Raw genomic sequence first — 19005 nt, 5'->3', positions numbered from 1 at the left:
CCTGGGAGTCATTTTGGACTTACAGCTGTCTATGGAGGTGCAGGTCAATTCTGTGTCCAGGGCATCTGTCTACCAGCTCTATCTGGTACACAAGATGAGACCCTATCTGCCCGTGGACTGTCTCGCCAGAGTGGTGCATGCTCTGGTTATATCCCGCTTGGACTACTGCAATGCGCTCTATGTGGGGCAACCTTTGAAGGTGACTCGGAAACTACCAATAAGCCAGAATGCAGCAGCTAGACTAGTGACCGGGAGTGGCTGCCAGGACCATATAACACCAGTCCTGAAAGACCTACACTGGCTCCCAGTGCATTTCTGAGCACGATTCAAAAAGTGTTGGTGCTGACCTTTAAAGCCCTAAACGGCCTCAGCCTAGTATACCTGAAGGAGTGTCTCCACCCCCATTGTTCTGCCCAGACACTGAGGTCCAACTTTGAGGCCCTTCTGGCCTTTCCCTCACTGCGAGAAATAAAGCTACAGGGAACCAGGCAGAGGGCCTTCTTGGTAGTGGCACCTGCCCTGTGGAACATCCTCCCATCAGATGTCAAGGAAATAAACAACTATCTGACTTTTGGAAGACACCTGAAGGCAGCTCTGTTTAGGGAAGTTTTTAATGTTTGATGTATTTTTACTATTCTGCTGGGAGCCGCCCAGAGTGGCTGGGGAAACCCAGCCAGATGGGCGGGGTATAAATATCATTACAGTCATACCTTGGTTTTTTAACACCTTAGTCCTTAGTTCTCGAACATTTTGGCTCCCGAATGCTGCAAATCTGGAAGTGATTGTTCCCATTTGCAAACTATTTTTGGAAGTTTCAGTGGCTTCCGATTTGTGGTAGGAGCTTCCTGCAGCCAATCAGAAGCTGTGCTTTGGTTTCCAAATGTTTTGGAAGTTGAACGGACTTCTGGAACAGATTCTGTTTGACTTCCAAGGTACGACTGTACATTATTATTATTATTATTATTATTATTATTATTATTATTATTATTACTATTATACCCACAAACGCTATTCTGCACATTCAGTCATTTAGTTTGAGAGCAGAGATGGTGAACTGAGGTCAAGAGGCAATGCCTTGCTAATGCCAGTGAACCCAGTGTGATCCAAGGGCAAAGACTGCTTCACTTTCTCAAACGAGGAAGAAAGAGAGAGATTGGGACTGTATGATGCTATGCATATTTAAACTGTTCCATACATAATTATCAAGTTTCTCTGTTATCATTCCCAACACTGAATGAGGGTCAGAACAGAGTCAATGCTTCTAAATGAGTTAATGCAGCTTGCAATTTAGTAAGCCAGTTCTAAAATGGAAACTATCTCCCACCAACATTAATAGCCATACAGAGGAAGACTGCACACACAGAGTTAAGAGATTAGAATGATCTGGAAACACCTAAGCCAAGATATATTACCAGAAAGTTTCCATCCAGGCCAAGTGAAAAGGACCCAAGACACGCAAGGCAGACTTAACTTCACCAATTCTATTTTATCTCGTTTCTTAAAAGAGAGAAGGGGAGGGAACACGAGCCACAAGCATATTATTTTTAGGCACAAATACAAGCTTTGCAATCACACTTTGGAAGCACTGAAGGGCAAAACGGAAGGAAGCAAACTGGCTTTTTGTTCATCAAGAGGCTTACGCTTGCAGCAATCAAGACAGCTTGCAAGGCAGAAGGGCATGCTATGAGGCCCACGTACCAGCCGCCTCCTTCATTCCGGAGTCTGAATTATCCTGGTGTTGTGCCATAGAGCTCATATGCTCCGCCCTCCCCCAATACTTTGGGGTCGTAAAACTGTTGGAATCAGAGGGAAAGGGTCAGTTGAGCTTAGGGAGGGAAAAGAAAGGAATGCAGCCAGACAGCTTAAGACCTGTGCAAGCATCTCGCAAAGAGATGCCACTATTGTTCTACAGAAAACACACTCTAGGCCTATAGGTGTTGGTTAATTCCCTTCACATCCAAGGTCTGGGGAGTGACATTATTTTGGAGCTGAAAAATGAAGCCAGGCTCGTCACAGAGGATGTTGCAGAGTGTGCTACAGGAACTGCAGCTTCCACTCTTGATGCTTTAATACATTTATCAGAGCACTGCACTCTTGACACTTTTGCAGTGCCCAAAATGAGGCTACTCATGTTCCTATGAGCCATGGAAAGGAGTCCCTCAGTAAGCAATCCCAGTTTGTTAATATGAGAGCACACCAGGGCATTCGTGGCCCAACTGACCTGGTCATTCCATCACATGTGCATTCCAACTGTGGAAACAGAAGCCAAGAACACCAAGAATCTACATGTAGTGTACTTGGCGCAAATCTTCATATTCATAGCCACAAATCCTCTTCTTAAAGAGAAAGTAAGTAAATTTTGATTGAGCCATACTTGGACATGTAAAGTTCATTCTATACCTTCCCCTATTAACTCAGAAGAAAAGAACCTAGATGCAAGTTCGCAGGAGACTTCAGCAAGGGATTTCAGCAAAGAACAGGAAACACCACACTTCAAGGGATTACATGGAAGATGCCTCCCAATGGGACCAAAACAGGGCTAAATAGTATTGGTGAACCCCTTGTCACAAAGAATATGAAAATAATGGTGCTGACGAGCAAGATGCTGACTACCATCCTGAATTTTAGACTATATGTAGTCACCTGGGAAGTACTGCCTTAACAAGACATGGCACTCTGGAAAGCCTTACCTGTTGACCTTGAGAAGTCCACAACAATAATCATTTTGGAAAGCTGTGCTGTGAGAACAGTTTCAGGTCACTTGTGGACAGGCAGCCCTATTCAGCTGTAGGAATCTTTTACTGCTGATGTTATATAACATATAGCAGTATGTTATATAGAATGCGTCATCTGAATTGCCTTTCAGGAGTTTCAGGTTGGGTGTGCATTAGTGTGTTTTATTCTGTCACAGTTGATGATGTACTTTTAAGATGCAAGCCAGCTTGGACGACTTTTTTAATCAAAAAGACAGCATGTAAACATTCTAAAGTAAAAATTGAAAAGATATCTAAGTGACAAAAAGGACAAAGGCTAGAGAAATCAGTAGCAGCACAATCCTACAAGCGTTTTCTTGAAAATAAGTCCCACTGTGTTTAGTGAAGCTTATACCCAATTAAGTGTGAATAACAGTTTTGCTGTTCCGTCTACTGTCTAAAAATAATCTTTGCCAGAAGCTTTGGATGCATGAGAGAGAGCCTAACTGGCCAATCAATCTTCAGCCAGTCAGAGTCCTGTAAAAAATCCCCAATATGGTGAGAGGGTTTATATAATCTCTACTGACATCACAAACACTCCCAACAAAGCTTCTATGGGATTGAGAAAGCATACCACTCATTAATGAAAAGGACTAGCATAGGATACTGGTAGCAGGTCAAGAGCAAAAACACAGAATAAAAACAGCAAGAATGGAGGATGGAAAGAGGATTCCACAAGACAACAGTTCAGCTATTAGCCCCAACACATCTCCGCTGTTCATGCCTCTCAGTCCCACAAGGGAGACTAAAAGGTAAATGTTAAGAGAATAGATGACCAACCATAGAATTGGACGCAACAATGATTGGGGGGAAATGGGGAAGGCAATCTTCAGATACTTCAGTACAGATACCTAACAATGACAGCAAAAAACTATGCAGGTCCCAGAGGAAGAAGTGTTTTTGCCCAGTAACAATGGCAGGCTAGTCAATGTTGAGTAACTGATGACATTTCAGCATCTCTGTCTCTTCGATGATCCCCCAAACTACGGTCTCAAGAGATGAGAGTCTGATGGGGAGAAGGGCATTGTTTGGTAAGAGATTAAAACTAAGAAGTGCTGGTATCAACCAGGAATAGCCTATGTGGTGCCCTCCAGATATTGTGAACTACAACTCCCATCAACCCCAGTTAGCATCACCAACAGTCAGGGACCATGGGAACTGTAGTGCACAGCATCTGGAGGGCACCACATTAGCTATCACTTTATAGAGCCACAGAATCATGGAGTTTGAAGGGACTGAGGGGGTCCAACACCCTGCAAGAATCAAATGAAAAAGCAAGCAAGTGAAAGGGATGAGTATTTGGAGAATGAAAAGTGACATTTTGAGAAGTAATCCGTCTACTTCTTTGTTCATTCATTTCTGTTCGCTGGTGAAAATCCTTTAATGCAAAATTCCAAGATTATGATCTCAAATGGAGGGAAATATTTTTTGATGTCAGGTTCACCCAGAGAGTTCCTTGAGAGCCAGTCTGCAAATACATGACTGAAAGAGTAATATTTTGCACGTTCATTGAGAAGTAAGCTCCACTGTGTTCAGTGGGGCTTACTGCTCAGTTAAGTGTGTTTAAGACTACAACTTGGGTATTCATTTATTTACAGTATATCTGTATACTGCTTTTCACCTGAAGATCACAGGCTGGTTCACAAAATGAAGACACAAAACACATAATCAAACCAAAACAAACAAAGGTACCTGTTTGATCTCAAGAAAGTCCCACAGCAGCTACCTGACTGCTTTCCAAAACTCCAACTGCTAGTCCCAGGCAGAAGGAAATTATCACCGAGCAACAGATGAATACAGGAAAGTTTCAGATCTGGTTACCAGAAGCCTGCTACCTGCAACTACACTCTTCCAACTGAAGAAATGTTCTCTTTTTCTACTGCAAGGCTAAAGTGGTCAGAACACCTGTCTCTCCTCCACATTTTGAAGAAGCACATGGGCTATTCACAGGCATGTAAGAAGGGTGAGCCTTGAAGTAAATAAGGAAAATCTCCCTGAAACTATGGCAAATAGGATACCTGTGTGATGTATGGTTGAGATTCTTTCTTAGCCACCCTACTATCAGGTGGGCATTCCTCACCCACCAGATTTGGAAGCAAGGGACAAGACAGAAAAGGGGAAAGAGATGAATGTGTTGATTCACCCCTTCAGTGTCAACACAATGATTCCTTCAGCCTAGTCATCAAGAGCAGTGTCCCCAGAGAACATGGAGACATCAGTTTAATATCATGATTTGACCAATGTACTTATTGATGCTGTTTATTTGCCTTTGGAATGCTTCATTTTCAAGCAAATACTACACTTCCCTAACACGCATTCAAAACAGTTCACAACAGCCGAGGAAGTGCCTACATTAACGTAAAGCCAATATAAACTGTAACAAAGCAGAAATTATTGCTAGCCAGTGTATTCACACAGTGAACAATTCTTAGCACCAGGTATTGGGGAAGATTAACTGAAAAGAGAAGAGGGGCAGCTACTATAAGCTATTATATCTTGAAGAATGGTGATGGTGAAGTGATAAAAAGAAAGAGGTAACAAGTGGTGATGGGAAGGAATGTGCTGGATACCAAAGTTGCCAAATATCTCTGGATCAGGAGATCATCACATGCTTTGTGTGCATGTGATGAAGGGGATTCTGGCCCCTGAAAGCATGTGCCATAATAACGTCTTATGGTCTTTAAGGAGTTTGGGGGTTGTTGTTTTGCTACAGAGAGATTAAGCATGTAAATAATAATAATTTGTATACTGTCCATGGAGGATCACAATAGAAAAATGCAAAATTATTGCAATTCAGGACAGTTTTGTGAATGGATCCTAAACAAGAACCTTCCTTCCTTCTCCCACCTACCAAGAGTAGATCTCGCCCCGCCCCAACTCATTAGCTGCCCGCCACATCCCACATACATGGGTCAAGGGTAGAATTGGAAGGGATTCCGACGGTCATCTAGCCCAACCCCTTGCAATGCAGGAACCTTTCACCCAACGTGGGGCTCGAACTCACAACCCTGAATGATGAGTCCCACGCTCTACCCACTGAGCCATCCCAATCTGGGGTCTGACCGGGAGGCGTTACCTGATGGTTGATCCCCCAGCCCAGCACGCCCAGCAGAGGGTCGGCTGACCGCAGCACCTTCACACGCTGCGGCACGAAGTGCTTCTTCTTGGTCTTGGTGCGGGTCCCCGGCCCCACCGAGGCTGCCATCCCCGGGCGCCGCCGCTGCCAGCCTCGCCCGCTCAGCGCCCTGCCCGCCGCTCGCTCGCTCAGCCTCGCCGCCGGCAACGGAAGCGGCGATCAGCTGATGCCGCCGTCACGTGATCCAAGGGAGGGAGGGGAGGAAGTCGGCCGGGGCATAGAGGAAAAGCGCGAAGTGACGCACAGAGGGAGGATGACCTGCACTTCCGGTAACAGATGAATCATAGGTAGAATGATAGAGTTCATTATAGATGCAAGAATCTCAACTAGACCATGCAGGGCAGATGGCCATCCAGCCTCTGCTGAAAAACCTCCAAGGGAGGAGAGGCCACCACCTTCCGAGGAATCTATTCTGCTGCCGAACAGCTCCTAGTGACAGAAAGTTTCCCCTGCTATTTAGTCGGAATTTCCTTTCTTGTAACTTGAAGCCGTGGGTTCGAGTCCTGCACGCTCCATCCTCCACGGGGCAGCCCTTTAGACATGGGAAGATGGCTATCATATACTTTTCCACAGACCTTGTGGGGGGCCGGACTGTATTTTTTGGGGGGGGAGAGAACAAATTCCTCTGCCCCACAAATAACCCAGAGATGCATTTTAAATAAAAGCACACATTCTACTCATGTAAAAACACGCTGATTCCTGGACCATCCGCGGGGTGGATTGAGAAGGCGATTGGGCCAGATCCGGCCCCTGGGCCTTAGTTTGCCTGCCCATCATATATCTACTCGCAGGCCCACGAGCTGCACCTCGCTTCCCGTGCAAGGCCGGACCAGCGCCCACCTGCCCAGCCTTCGCACCCTTTCCTGAGGGGGAGCCCGGCGTGGAGCCAGGGCAGGTGGGCAGGTGTCTCCGCTGAGGGAAATGGCTGCACGCTCCGTAAGCGCTGGGCGGGAGCCTACTTCCGAGTCCACGCATTACAGTCCTGCCCTCCCTGTCTCAGATTAGCTGGTTTAATGTAGGTTTTGGATGGCTGGTATTGTTTTATTACGTTTTCCACACAACGACCCTGTGAGGTAGGCTAGGGGGCAGGTCCCTCCACTCTCTATTTTCTAAGCCAGCGTTGCTTCCAGGGAGGTGCTGTTGGGGAAGGAAAGGAACTAACAAGATTTAAGACAACTTCCAGAGTGACAGAACAAAAAAAAAACACCCCTCCCCAGCCAAAATGTATTGGGTCGGCCCTGTTCCAAAGTGTTACTAATTGTGATTGTGAAGGCAAAGTATTGCAACCACGGCTCGTAGCCATTGTTTGTCTTCTCCTTCATTGTCTGATCCTCCTTTAAAGCCACCCAAGTTGTTAATATACTGTGGTGTCCAGACCAGACTAGGACCCAGGTGTCCAGGGTTCAAGTCCCCTTTTGGCTATCAAGCTGCCTGGGTGACCTTGGACCAGGTTTTGGGCTCTCAGCCTAGCCTACCTCACAGGGTTACTGTGAGAGAGGAATTGCATCTTGGGCACCACTCCAAGATCCTTGGAGAAGATGTAGAGTTTTCATGTAATAATACAATAAAGCACCAAGAAAGGCCTCTAGGAGCACAAACATATTTTAAAAAGATGCCTAGAGGTGGCAAATGTGGGTGAGCACCTAGGCCATGGGTAGGCTAAGGCCCAGGGGCCGGATCCAGGCCAATCACCTTCTAAATCCAGCCCGTGGATGGTCCAGGAATCGGGGTGTAGAGTAGAATGTGTCCTTTTATTTAAAATGCATCTCTGGGTTATTTGTGGGGCATAGGAATTCATTCATTTTATTTTTTTTCAAAATATAGTCCGGCCCACCACACGGTCTGAGGGACAGTGGACTGGCCCCCTGCTGAAAAAGTTTGCTGACCCCTGACCTAGGCAGACAGAGAAGGTGGCTTCATAATACAATGAAACGCGCCCCCCCCCCAACAATTTTTTTAAAAAAAGATTCAGCCCACTGGAACCTATAATACACCGTGACCGAATGATGAACCACTAGCCAGCCAACACCTGGGCAAACAGGTGAGTTTTAAGGAGGGGCCAGAAACTGGACCACAGCCATGGCCTGCCTTATTTTCTTGATTATCCAGAGGGATGCAAAGCTGGGAGAATTTGGGGGAACTCTTAAGGGGAGCCTAGATCCAGCTTCCTGAGCCTTCTGCTTGGGGGTAAATGCAGGGGTGGGCCTGGCAGTTAGAGCGTTCCTGGAGCCCGGAGCCCATTGGCTCCAGTCCTTGTTCAGGCTCTGACCTCACAACCAGCTGTGGAATCTTGCAGAATGTTTGGTTTCCTAGGAGGCCAGGTGAGTTGTTTAAAAGAATCCCTGGGTCAGTTGAAAGCCAGTTGGATCAGTCAGCCGCCCATAAAGCATCCGTTCTTCTTTTGTTGTCTTGAAAGCTGTTTGACTGACTTCCTGGGCCTTTTTGGTTCTGAAGATCTTTTACATAACGTGCCTCTGGTGGCATAGAAGGTAAAGACATGGAAAAGAGGGGAGGCATCCTGAAGATTCGTGCCCCCACCACATGCCTAGTTTTTAAAGATGCTCCTTGGTTATTTGACCTTTCTAACCCCCATCCTGTGTGTTACATGAGCCAGCAATTTCCCCTAGGAGTTTTCAGATGAATTTTCTGAGTTTTCATTTTTGTCACCATCCAAATTGCAACAGAATTGCAACAGTTGGAGTCCAGTAGCAACATCTGCAGGGAACCAGGTTTGGGAAGGCTTGTTGTAGAAGACATCAGGGTAATTTAGCATCGTAACACTGGGTGACTGGACAGAGGTTTATTTTGGCCCTGAAGAAGGGCTGGAGACCTACAGCACAGACTTGAGACCCCTTGAGTCTCCGACCTGAGAGCCAAGGCAGACCCCTCCCCACTCTCACAGCTAGAAGAAGAATTCTGCAATGGAGGCCTATGGAGAGAGACAGTCTACCAGGAGATTGCCACTTCTCTTCCGGCACGGGAGTCCCTCCGCCAAGAAGCCATCCATGGGTCTTTCTGTGGCTCTTTCCTCAGGTCTCCCTCAGAAATATTGGGCAAGGGAGTCCAGGGGGAATTTCACTTTCTTAAAGCATAGGGAGGGAGAGAGTGCCTGGGAGATCAGCTGGGAATTGGGTCCTTCTCCCTCCCAAGGGGAGCCTGGAACTTTTGAGTTCTCGAAAATGGCCAGGAGAGAATTTTTCTCCAAACAAGACCCCGAATGGCAGTGGTGACCTTGGGGCTCTCAAATTCCAGTGCCACCCTGTGCAACTCCTCCCCTCCCCCAGCCCACTGCCGCCTTTTGCGCTCTGTATTGTGTTGGCACCCCCTGCAGTGTGGTGCTCAGCGCGGTCACGCCGCCCTAAAACCACCAGAGCTATTGGGTACTTCCTGGTGTCCAGGCTGGCAAATGGCCATAGCTCAGCGGTGGAGCCCTTGCCTTGCCTGCATGAGCCCCAAGTGCAGTAGCATCTCCAGGAAGGCCTGGGAAGGAGAGACCCTCTTCCTGAGGTGCTGGAGAGTCATCTGCTGCAGGGAGCAGCTCTGAGGCGTGGAGGCCGCTCCCTGCAAGGCCCTTTCCACCTGGCCTAGGGGGCTGGGCCCACACCAGCCCCACTGAAGAGGCTCCTCATGAGGCCGGAGGAACATCGCCCGGCTGTGAGGCATGGAGGCCGCTCCCTTCACACATCGCCCGGCTATTGTTTTATTGATTTATTTATTTAATATGCTGTCAGAGCTGCCCCTAGGTCCCAGCTCACAGAGGACCAACGCCAGGCTGTCGTTATGTACAAAAGTCTTTATTGAAGTTCAGTTTCCATTTCAAAGCCGCAGCACGCAGCTCTACGTCTTAAACCCTAGACCGGCGAAGCTCTGTCTGAATCTCCTCCCCTCTGACACCAGTTTAAGATCCTAGCCCTGCTCCACTTCTTCCTCTCCTCTCTCCTCCTCTGGGTCCTCCTGACCGCTGGGGCATTCACCATTCTGGACTCTTCTGACGCTGAGTCGCCTGACTCCTCCCCCTGCCTCCTGAGGGCTTTAGGACCTGGTTCCCAATCCTCGTTCTCTGCTGTCCCGCGCTCCTGTACATTTGAACTTGGCTCTCGCGCCAACCCTCGTGATCCTCCTCCTGACCGTTACACTGCTTCTATCACTGCTTCCTTCCTTCTGGAAGCTGGCTGGACGTGACCTCCCCTCCGTTGCCTGACTCTCCGATGTAGGCGTGGTCAGCCCTGACTCATCTTCTCTCCCTGGTGGTGAATACGCTGGCCCCGATACCTGGGACTCCTCCCCCCCACTACGCTCTGGTGGGGAAGCTGGTCCTGATCTCCAACTGCTGCTCTGGGAGTCCCCGCTGGCCCCTTGTTTCTGGATTGTCCCCCTTGGGCCCCCCCCTTGCCCTGGCCACCGGCGCCCCCTTCTGTGAATCTTCCGATTCGCTGGAGAGGCTCATGGAATCTCTCGGGCTACTGTCATCTTCTCCTGTGCTGCCCTCGGATTGCTCCCCCTCGCTCTCCATCTCCTCCCTTCCCTGTGCTCCCGCTCTTGAGTCCCTGACATATGCTATAAACCGCTTTGAGTTTTTCATTAAAAATATAAAGCAGTATAAAAATTTAAAAATTCTGGTGGTCCTGTTTTGCCAGTGGATGTATCAGGATAAACTCCAATCACAGGAGGAGCTGTCCTTCATTTCCCCCAATCTACAAGAACTTCTTAAGATCCACAGTAAGTCTGCTTCCCCTCCAGACTGGTCCCCATTCTGTGGCTGGCCCTGGCCTCCCTGGCCCAGGCCTCTGCTTCTTCCTGGGTGGGTCAGGAGCAGAGGGAGAAGGGACAAAAATAGAAGCACAGCATCCAAAGAGCTCTGCAGCAGGATCAGGCCCAAGGGGCCCAGCTAGACCTGCAGCCTGTTTTCAGGGGGGCCCACAAGCAGCAGGGCAGGAGCGCAAGCACAATGCTGCCCCCCCGGGAACAGGGATTGTTCAGAGGCATCCACTGCCTTGGGCAGAGGAGGATGGAGGGGGCAGCCAGTTGCTGCCTCTAAGCCTAACCTACCTCACAGGGTTGTTGTGAGGATTAAATGAGGAGGGAATCCATGGACACCCTCTTAAGCTCCTTGGAGGATAAGGTGGGGTGTAAATGACATAAATAAATGAGATTCCTGTCTCTCCAGCACTGAGAAAGTAGTATTAAAAAAAGAGCAGGCCGTCTCCATCCCCCTCCTGTCCCTGCTGGGGTTATTCTTTATTCCCCCACTCCCATTGCCTTGCTCAACCTCCCCTCCCGTGTTTCTTCCCTCTCCTCCTAGGTTCTCTGTTGGGGAAAGTGAAGGATCTGCAGGAGAAAGGGCCTCTCATTGAGAAGATCAGGGACCTGCTACTCTCCCAGGTAAGGATCCCAGAGCAGGGCGGAGAGGCTGGCAGAAACTGGGAGGCGGCTGCTTGTGGGTCTCCAGTGGACTTTGGCCCTTGATTTCCTGATTCTCACCAGGCGTGTTTCCTCTCCCCTGACCCCCTCCTTCCCCCCAGTCTGGTGTGGCTGCAAGGGAGGAGCTCCGGCAGGCCGTCCTGAAGGGCAGCTTGCAGCAGGCCAGGGCCCTGGAGATCCTTCAGGCAAAACAGCAGAGGGATGCTCGGTTCAGGTGTGCCATCCAGGTACCGTGAGCTGTGTGAGAAGAGGAGGCTGAGCTGTGTGAGAAGAGGAGGCTGAGCTCACGGAAGGGGCCTTCTCAGCTGCTGGCTGGCCACTGTCCCTGGGGGGGCTCCTTTCCCAAGTGAGGGGAGGGGCAGGAGGCCTGTCCTATTCTCACTGCTGCTCACTCCCTGGACAAATGCAAACGTGCAGATGAACCAGCCAGATGGTGTAGGTTAGGAGGTAAACTCTAGCTCCATGCCACCCCAATCGCCAAGTGGTGCGAGATTGTAGGGGTTCCCAGGGCTTCCTCTGGGTTTGGTGTCCTTGGAATGAGGGGCAACCTTCTGTCTCACAGCTGCCCCAAAGGAGAAGCCCCATAGCAAGCAGGAGCTGAGCAGCAAGGCTCACCCCACTGGTTTTGCTGCTTGTGACCCTGGAGGTGGCTGACTTTCTCTGGTGTCCAGAAACATGCTGTCTGTCTGCTTTCTTCTCTGCCTTTCCCTGGAAATTGAGAGCAGCCCTGAATGCCACGACCGCCGGCTGGCCGATTTCCTGGATTGTGAGATGCAGTGCCTGGCCAGTTACCCTCTGCTGCTGAATAAGATCATCCAGCACACCGATGGTATAGCTCTCTTTCTCCATATCTTTGTGTGGTGGGGAGGGTGTCCCAGGAGAGCTGCCTCTCTCCATGATTTCATGTTGATATACTTTCTATCTTTGGGAGGTTGTGAGCTGCATTGAGCCTGCCTTAAAGCACAGAATGAACTCAGGCTTGCTAGAGAGGTTAAAAGCAACAAAAAAGGCTTTTATGGGTATGTTTGTAGCAAAAGGAAGAACAAAGAAACAATGGGGTCACTCAGAGGAGAAGATGGTGAAATGCAAACAGGGGACACAGAAAGGGCTGAACTCCTCAATGCCTTCTTTGCCTCAGTCTTCTCCGATAAAGAAAACAATGCCCGACCTGAAGAATTTGGAGCAAATGATTCAGCAGAGGAAACACAGCCCAGAATAACTAAGGAGATAGTACAAGAATACTTGGCTAGTTTAGATGTATTCAAGTCTCCAGGGCCAGATGAACTGCATCCAAGAGTATTAAAAGAACTGGCAGATGTGATCTCAGAACCACTGACAGTCATCTTTGAGAATTCCTGGAGAACAGGCGAAGTCCCGGCAGACTGGAGGAGGGCAAATGTTGTCCCTATTTTCAAAAAGGGGAAAAGAGAGGACCCAAATAATTACCGCCCAGTCAGTCTGACATCAATACCAGGGAAGATTCTGGAGCAGATCATTAAGCAAACAGTCTGTGAGCACCTAGAAAGGAATGCTGTGATCACCAATAGTCATCATGGATTTCTGAAAAATAAGTCATGTGAGACTAACCTGATCTCATTTTTTGACAGAATTACAAGCCTGGTAGATGAAGGGAACGCAGTGGATGTAGCCTACCTTGATTTCAGCAAGGCATTTGACAAGGTGCCCCATGATATTCTTGTAAAGAAGCTGGTAAAATGCGGTCTTGACTATGCTGCCACTCAGTGGATTTGTAACTGGCTGACTGACCGAACCCAAAGGGTGATCATCAATGGTTCCTCTTCATCCTGGAGAAGAGTGACTAGTGGGTGCCACAGGGTTCTGCCTTGGGATCGGTCTTATTCAACATCTTTATCAACGACTTGGATGATGGACTCAAGGGCATCCTGATCAAATTTGCAGATGACACCAAACTGGGAGCGGTGGCTAACACCCCAGAGGACAGGATCACACTTCAGAACGACCTTGGCAAATTAGAGAACTGGGCCAAAACAAACAAGATGAATTTTAACAGAGAGAAATGTAAAGTATTGCACTTGGGCAAAAAAATGAGAGGCACAAATACAAGATGGGTGACACCTGGCTTGAGAGCAGTACATGTGAAAAGGATCTAGGAGTCTTGGTTGACCACAAACTTGACATGAGCCAACAGTGTGACGCGGCAGCTAAAAAAGCCAATGCAATTCTGGGCTGCATCAATAGGAGTATAGCATCTAGATCAAGGGAAGTAATAGTGCCACTGTATTCTGCTCTGGTCAGACCTCACCTGGAGTACTGTGTCCAGTTCTGGGCACCACAGTTCAAGAAGGACACTGACAAACTGGAACGTGTCCAGAGGAGGGCAACCAAAATGGTCAAAGGCCTGGAAACGATGCCTTATGAGGAACGGCTAAGGGAGCTGGGCATGTTTAGCCTGGAGAAGAGGAGGTTAAGGGGTGATATGATAGCCATGTTCTAATATATAAAAGGATGTCACATAGAGGAGGGAGAAAGGTTGTTTTCTGCTGCTCCAGAGAAGCGGACACGGAGCAATGGTTCCAAACTACAAGAAAGCAGATTCCACCTAAACATTAGGAAGAACTTCCTGACAGTAAGAGCTGTTCAACAGTGGAATTTTCTGCCAAGGAGTGTGGTGGAGTCTCCTTCTTTGGAGGTCTTTAAGCAGAGGCTTGACAACCATATGTCAGGAGTGCTCTGATGGTGTTTCCTGCTTGGCAGGGGGTTGGACTCGATGGCCCTTGTGGTCTCTTCCAACTCTATGATTCTATGATTCTACTAGGGAAAGCCAGCACCCAAGAGGGTGATGGGGGGGGGAGAGACGATGCTGTGTGTTTATACAACCCCCATCTGCTTGCATTAGTGCCCCCTGAGGCTGTAGGGCATAGGTGTTGTTCAGCAGCCCACTTTGTTCCTACCAGCAAACAAGGATCCGTTTGCCTTATGCATCTGGGCTGCTGCTGCTCACCTTCCAGACCTGTTTGCTTTTAAATGCAGCCTTGTTCCTAGTTTGTGTTGGGAGTTGCTTAAAATAAAACCAACTTTGCAGGCAACCTCTGTGCCCCACTCTCTCTCTCTGCACCTTCCTCGCTCAGAGTCAACCTATGAGCACCAGTATCTCTGCCTGGCGCGCGATGAGGTCAAGGAGATCCTGGAAGGCATCCAGGAGGAGCTGCGGCAGGCAGAGAACCACTGGCAGCTGCAAGTCTACCAACAGCGCCTGGGCGACCGATCTCTGCACAAGAGCAGCCAGCCACTGGCCAGGTAGTTCCAGGTAGGGCCTCCCCTTCGCCCTCCCCTCCAATCCCTGGCCTTGTCCCGCTCTTCCCCTCTGTGAATTGCTGCCTTTTTTCTGCCCCTGCTGTGCAAAACCTTGACCTTATGGAGCACCTGCTAATTCAGGAGGGGCGTCTGCAGCTGCGCATCAGCAAAAAGAAGACTGTTGGTAAGTGGAAGAAAAAACCCCTCCTGGCAAGACACACCCACGTGTCCACTTTTGGAATCACAATTCTTTTTTTGCAAATATGAGACATTCTGTAAGATGTCCATTATCAACAATGTAAATGACTTTAGCCATTTTATTTTATTTCTTTACATTTATATCCCACCTTTCTCCCATCACTGAACCGAAGGTGGCATGCATGCAGTTCCCAGGTCACCTCATCTAAGCCTTGACCGGACCCAGACCTGCTTAGCTTCAACATACAAAGTGGTCTCATGTGCTCTCAGATCATACCCTGGGACTGTATCATTTGTAACTTAAATGTGAAAATTGCCCACTCCCAACTACTATTTTCTAGAACAGTATTGCTAATGCAGGTTTGTTTCAATCTGCATTTGGGAATTCAGCACTACCTTTATTTTTTCTTTAAAATAATTTTTATTAATGATTTTCTTTGATACTTACATGCATCGTCTCTTTTTCAGGTCATATAGCCTTTTTTTAAAATAGATCAGTTACATTCGAAGTGTGTGAGGGGGTGGATTTTTGGATCAGGTTTGCCATATTAATTCATATGCTGTCAGCGGATTCTTGTTGTTGTCTTGTTGGGCTGTGTATATGATGAAGAGGAACCCTACTGGGGTGAAGGCATGCTCTTTTAATTATCCCCATGTCAGTTTCAGCCTGCTGGTTAACTTTTCTAGTAAGGGTGTTTCCCATATGATTTAGTGCCAGTGATCCATGTTCACTCCTGACAGGTCTCTCCAGTGTCTGGCTATGGTGCTTCTGGCTGCTGAGAGTAGGTGGGTTATAAGCTCTTTATAATGTGAGTGGGCATTATATTGGAAAATGTCCAATAGGGCCAGTTCTGGGGTGACTTCTAATACCTGTTTAGTTATTTTGCACATTTATTGTAGGAGTGCTGCCCCAAAGGGTTGGATTACGGGGCATTCCCACCATATGTGTAGGTATGGGCCTGTAGAGGTACAGTCTCTCCACCATTTTGGGGAGCTTCCTGGGTGTATCAGCACCAGTTTCTGTGGCGTTAGGTACCATCTGTGAGCAAGTTTCAATGTGATATCCTTTATTTTGGCTGAGATGGCTTTAAAGGGAGGTGTGGACCACATTCTAGTCCATTGGATAGGGTTCATTTCATAGCCTATGTCATGCTCTCATTTTTTTCCCCATTGCATTGAAGGGGTTTGTGGGATTCCGAAGCAGTATTTTGTATATTATGGATACCAACCCCCTTCCGTATTCCTCTGATGCCAGGAAAAGGTTTTTGAAGGTGGTCAAGGGCCCAGTGACTGCTGATTTTACTGTGGGATTGTTTAAGCAAGTGTGCAAGTTGGTGGTATGTTAGCAAAGGTATTTGAGTGTCACCTATTTTGTATTTCTTGTGTTGATATGGGTATGTTATTTTTATAGGTGTTTTAGGTAGTATAGGCCTTTGGCTTGTCAAGTCTTTATTTGGAGGTTTTGTGCTGCATGATGGAATAGTGGGTGATGAGCCAGGGGGATTAGTGGGGATGGGATTGGGGACAGTTTGCCTACTTTTTCATGTGAACCTGCTTAGTGTTGTGGGGGTTTTCTTTAGTTTGTTTTGGAGAAATGTGGTGGGGTGTTTTCGATTGTGCCTGTCTCCAAGTGAACCCATTGTTTCATTTTATCTTCTAGGACAGGCATAGGCAAACTCGGCCCTCCAGATGTTTTGGGACTACAATTCCCATCATCCCTGACCACTGGTCCTGTTAGCTAGGGATCATGGGAGTTGTAGTCCTAAAACATCTGGAGGGCCGAGTTTGCCTATGCCTGTTCTAGGATGTATAGCATTGTGTGGAGCACTTCGTTGGCAATGTAATGTAATTATATGTTGGGAATTCCCCATCCTCCTTCTGAGGAAGGAAGGCAGCACCATCTTTCTTATTCTTTGAATATCTCAAAACTTGTTTATGCCCATCATGAAGAATTCTGTGAAGCTCATATAGCAACCTAAGTCTGACTAGCCAAAGATGGCATTTTACCTATCACATATCTTCAATCTTTGAAAAAGACTGCAGCCAGACTACCTACTGAGTTGATATTTTTTGTCTCGCACACCTTAGATACCTTTTTGTTCCTCTTGCAGTTCATCCTGTCCAGCTATACTCCTTCAACTTATGTACAAGAAGAGACAGAATGCGAAATTGCTATTTTTTAACATATTTGTTCATTTATTTTTTAAATAAACTTCTTAATATTCTGACATGCAACATTTGGTGTGATCTGAGCAGACAGGACTAAAGTTACAGGGTGTTAGCAGCTCCAGCAAGGCAGCCAAAACAAGGCTATTGCCATTAAGCAGTTTGACAGCAAACAGACCTGTAAGTCCCCCATAAGAGCTGCCATCTCCCCACTGCTCCCACAACCTGTCTGCTCTGCGTGACTCAAAAGTGGTGACATTAATTGAAGATGTGCAGTGGACTCACTGTTCCCCTTAGGGACATAAATAGAAATAACAGACTAAAGGCCACTGACCCAGCTATCAAGAGACACAAAAAAGGAGCAACCAAAAATGTGTTGATAGCAGCCTCGTTTTTGTCCCACTTTGAAGAATCATTAGACCCCTAGCCTGCCTACTTGGATGTGCAGTGTTTCTGGTTGGTTGGGACATGTTACAGAACTGACAACCACATCCAGTCTGTCTGCTCTGGAAACTATATCCTTCCCCCGCTCCCCCCCAAACAACTTTGTCTCCCCTTTATAGAATGGAATGGAGCCCCTGTGTTCCTCATGCCCAGTTGCAGGCTTAAGCAGGGGCTGCCCATCTCCTCCTCCACCGTACAGTCCCCATTATGTGCTCCCTCCTTTGTTCCCAATGGTAAAACATCAGCTGATCACCCTTCCTCATTAACAAGGGATCAGCTCATTCTCAAAGAATAGGCAGCATTTGTATTGTACCTACTGAAGGAGATGGCCAGCAGAGCTTTGAAACAAGTAAGCAGCTCTGTTTTGTAGAAAACCATTTCCTAGCCATCCCTAAAGTGCCACAACGACCATCAGCCTGTAGGCATATGCAGGGGAAACTGGAAATCAAATCCCTTGAAGGTTGAGGCTCAAGCACCATAGTGGGCTCCAAAAAAGCTAAAGGTCCTTGCCCAAGTTTTATCCCCTTTGGGGAACATCCAGTAGGACTAACAGATGGGTGTTGAAGCTCCAGGCCTTCTTTTGCAGAGTCAGCTAACACTACAAATGGTGATTTTAGCCCATCTACCTAGTAACCTGGAGAGTATCAATTCTCCTAGGGCATGGCAAGGCCTAGTTGACACCAGGGTCCGGCATTGCCAGGCTAGGATCAGTAAGTTTTTTGAGGGGGGTGCCTTACTGTCCCTCTCTTAGGCAGAAACTTGTTCCTACAGCAGGGTGCTTCTATGTCTGGGTTCTTCAGTGGCAGCCAGTCCCTTAAGGCAACTGAGGCAGGAAAGAAGAAGGGGCACCAGGCTCCTGGACTAAGGAGCAGGGGGCCCGATGAAAGAAGCAAATATATCATTGTCTAGTTAAGTGAGTAGAAGAGAGAAACAGTGGGAGTGAAGCAGCAGCTGGATAAATATACAGGACATGGAGAGAGCAGGACACAAAAACAGGGCCCATTTGCAGCAGAGGTCATGGAAAGCCAGGCTGCAGCATGCAGAGTTGAGGCTTCCGTCCCATTTAGAAACTAAAAGAGAAGAGAAAAAGAAGGGAGAGGGAAGGGTAAGTAGGGATGGCCTCAAGACACCAGGCTCCTGCACTCCAGCTGCACATATAGGAAAAGAGGAATGTGCCTTGCACCAAGGTACTGGTTCCACCTATTAATTGTTATTATTATTATTATTATTATTATTATTATTATTATTATTGCTACTACTAGTCCCACCACCACTAGAAGGTCCCTTGGTGGGTTACAGTAATAAAAAAATATAGTATTAGCAACAGTTCAAATCAAATTGCAATCACAACTAGACTGGGTCCACATATTGGTAACACATCACTCCAAATCTCCTAATGACGGCTCAGCAGCTTCACATAGATGTTAAAGCGTATGGGGAACAAGATGGAACTTTACTGGACACCAAAGGACAGCTCCCATGGCACTGAAAGGTGCCCCCCATATCTACTTTCTAGACATGCCCCTGGAAGTAAGAGTTGAACCATGGAAGTACAGTGTCTGCAACACCACCTCCCTGAGCCACTCCAGGAGGATACCATGGTCACCAGTA

At 47.7% G+C, this 19005-nt stretch overlaps 3 protein-coding genes across 12 annotated transcripts in view; 1 reads left to right on the top strand and 2 right to left on the bottom strand.

Moving 5' to 3' along the window:
* The window catches only part of PIP4K2C (phosphatidylinositol-5-phosphate 4-kinase type 2 gamma), a 38439-nt gene extending 32355 nt beyond the window's left edge, over positions 1 to 6084 (bottom strand). The window contains exons 1-2 of one of the 3 annotated variants that reach the window (XM_083729469.1): positions 2691 to 2817; positions 1699 to 1793 (exon numbers count right to left, since the gene is read on the bottom strand). Coding sequence is in view for 1 of the 3 variants with exons in the window: in XM_083729468.1 (XP_083585594.1) it covers positions 5830 to 5958 (129 nt within the window). In the remaining 2 variants the exon portion in view is untranslated. Of the gene's footprint in view, positions 1 to 1412; positions 1498 to 1698; positions 1794 to 2690; positions 2818 to 5829 lie in introns of those variants that run through there. The other 2 variants (XM_083729468.1, XM_083729470.1) reach the window with 2 other exon arrangements.
* A 4560-nt stretch (positions 6085 to 10644) lies between these two features.
* Positions 10645 to 17019, top strand: LOC310840227 (rho guanine nucleotide exchange factor 11-like). Of its 4 annotated transcripts, XM_083729539.1 has the most exons (5): positions 10645 to 11271; positions 11412 to 11537; positions 12036 to 12139; positions 14421 to 14589; positions 16896 to 17019. In XM_083729539.1, the coding sequence occupies exons 2-5, from the start codon at positions 11512 to 11514 to the stop codon at positions 16993 to 16995; spliced, it is 399 nt and encodes a 132-aa protein (XP_083585665.1). In that variant the 5' UTR covers positions 10645 to 11271; positions 11412 to 11511; the 3' UTR covers positions 16996 to 17019. The 4 variants fall into 4 exon arrangements, 3 of the variants coding, with proteins under 3 accessions (XP_083585665.1, XP_083585664.1, XP_083585666.1); XR_014561852.1 differs by lacking the exons at positions 10645 to 11271; positions 11412 to 11537 and having other exon boundaries at positions 11587 to 12139; positions 14421 to 14770; XM_083729538.1 differs by lacking the exons at positions 10645 to 11271; positions 11412 to 11537 and having other exon boundaries at positions 11587 to 12139.
* KIF5A (kinesin family member 5A) overlaps positions 16958 to 19005 on the bottom strand; it is a 59327-nt gene continuing 57279 nt past the window's right edge. For 3 of the 5 annotated variants that reach the window (XM_083729370.1, XM_083729372.1, XM_083729371.1), the window contains one exon: positions 16958 to 18464. The gene's annotated coding sequence lies outside the window, so the exon portion shown is untranslated. The remainder of the gene's footprint in view (positions 18465 to 19005) is intronic. The other 2 variants (XR_014561831.1, XR_014561832.1) reach the window with 1 other exon arrangement.

Source organism: Podarcis gaigeae (genome assembly GCF_964106915.1).
Source record: "Podarcis gaigeae genome assembly, chromosome: 2".
Classification (NCBI taxonomy): domain Eukaryota; kingdom Metazoa; phylum Chordata; class Lepidosauria; order Squamata; family Lacertidae; genus Podarcis; species Podarcis gaigeae.
Note: the sequence above shows the minus strand (reverse complement) of the source record. Positions and strands in the feature narration are given on the sequence as shown.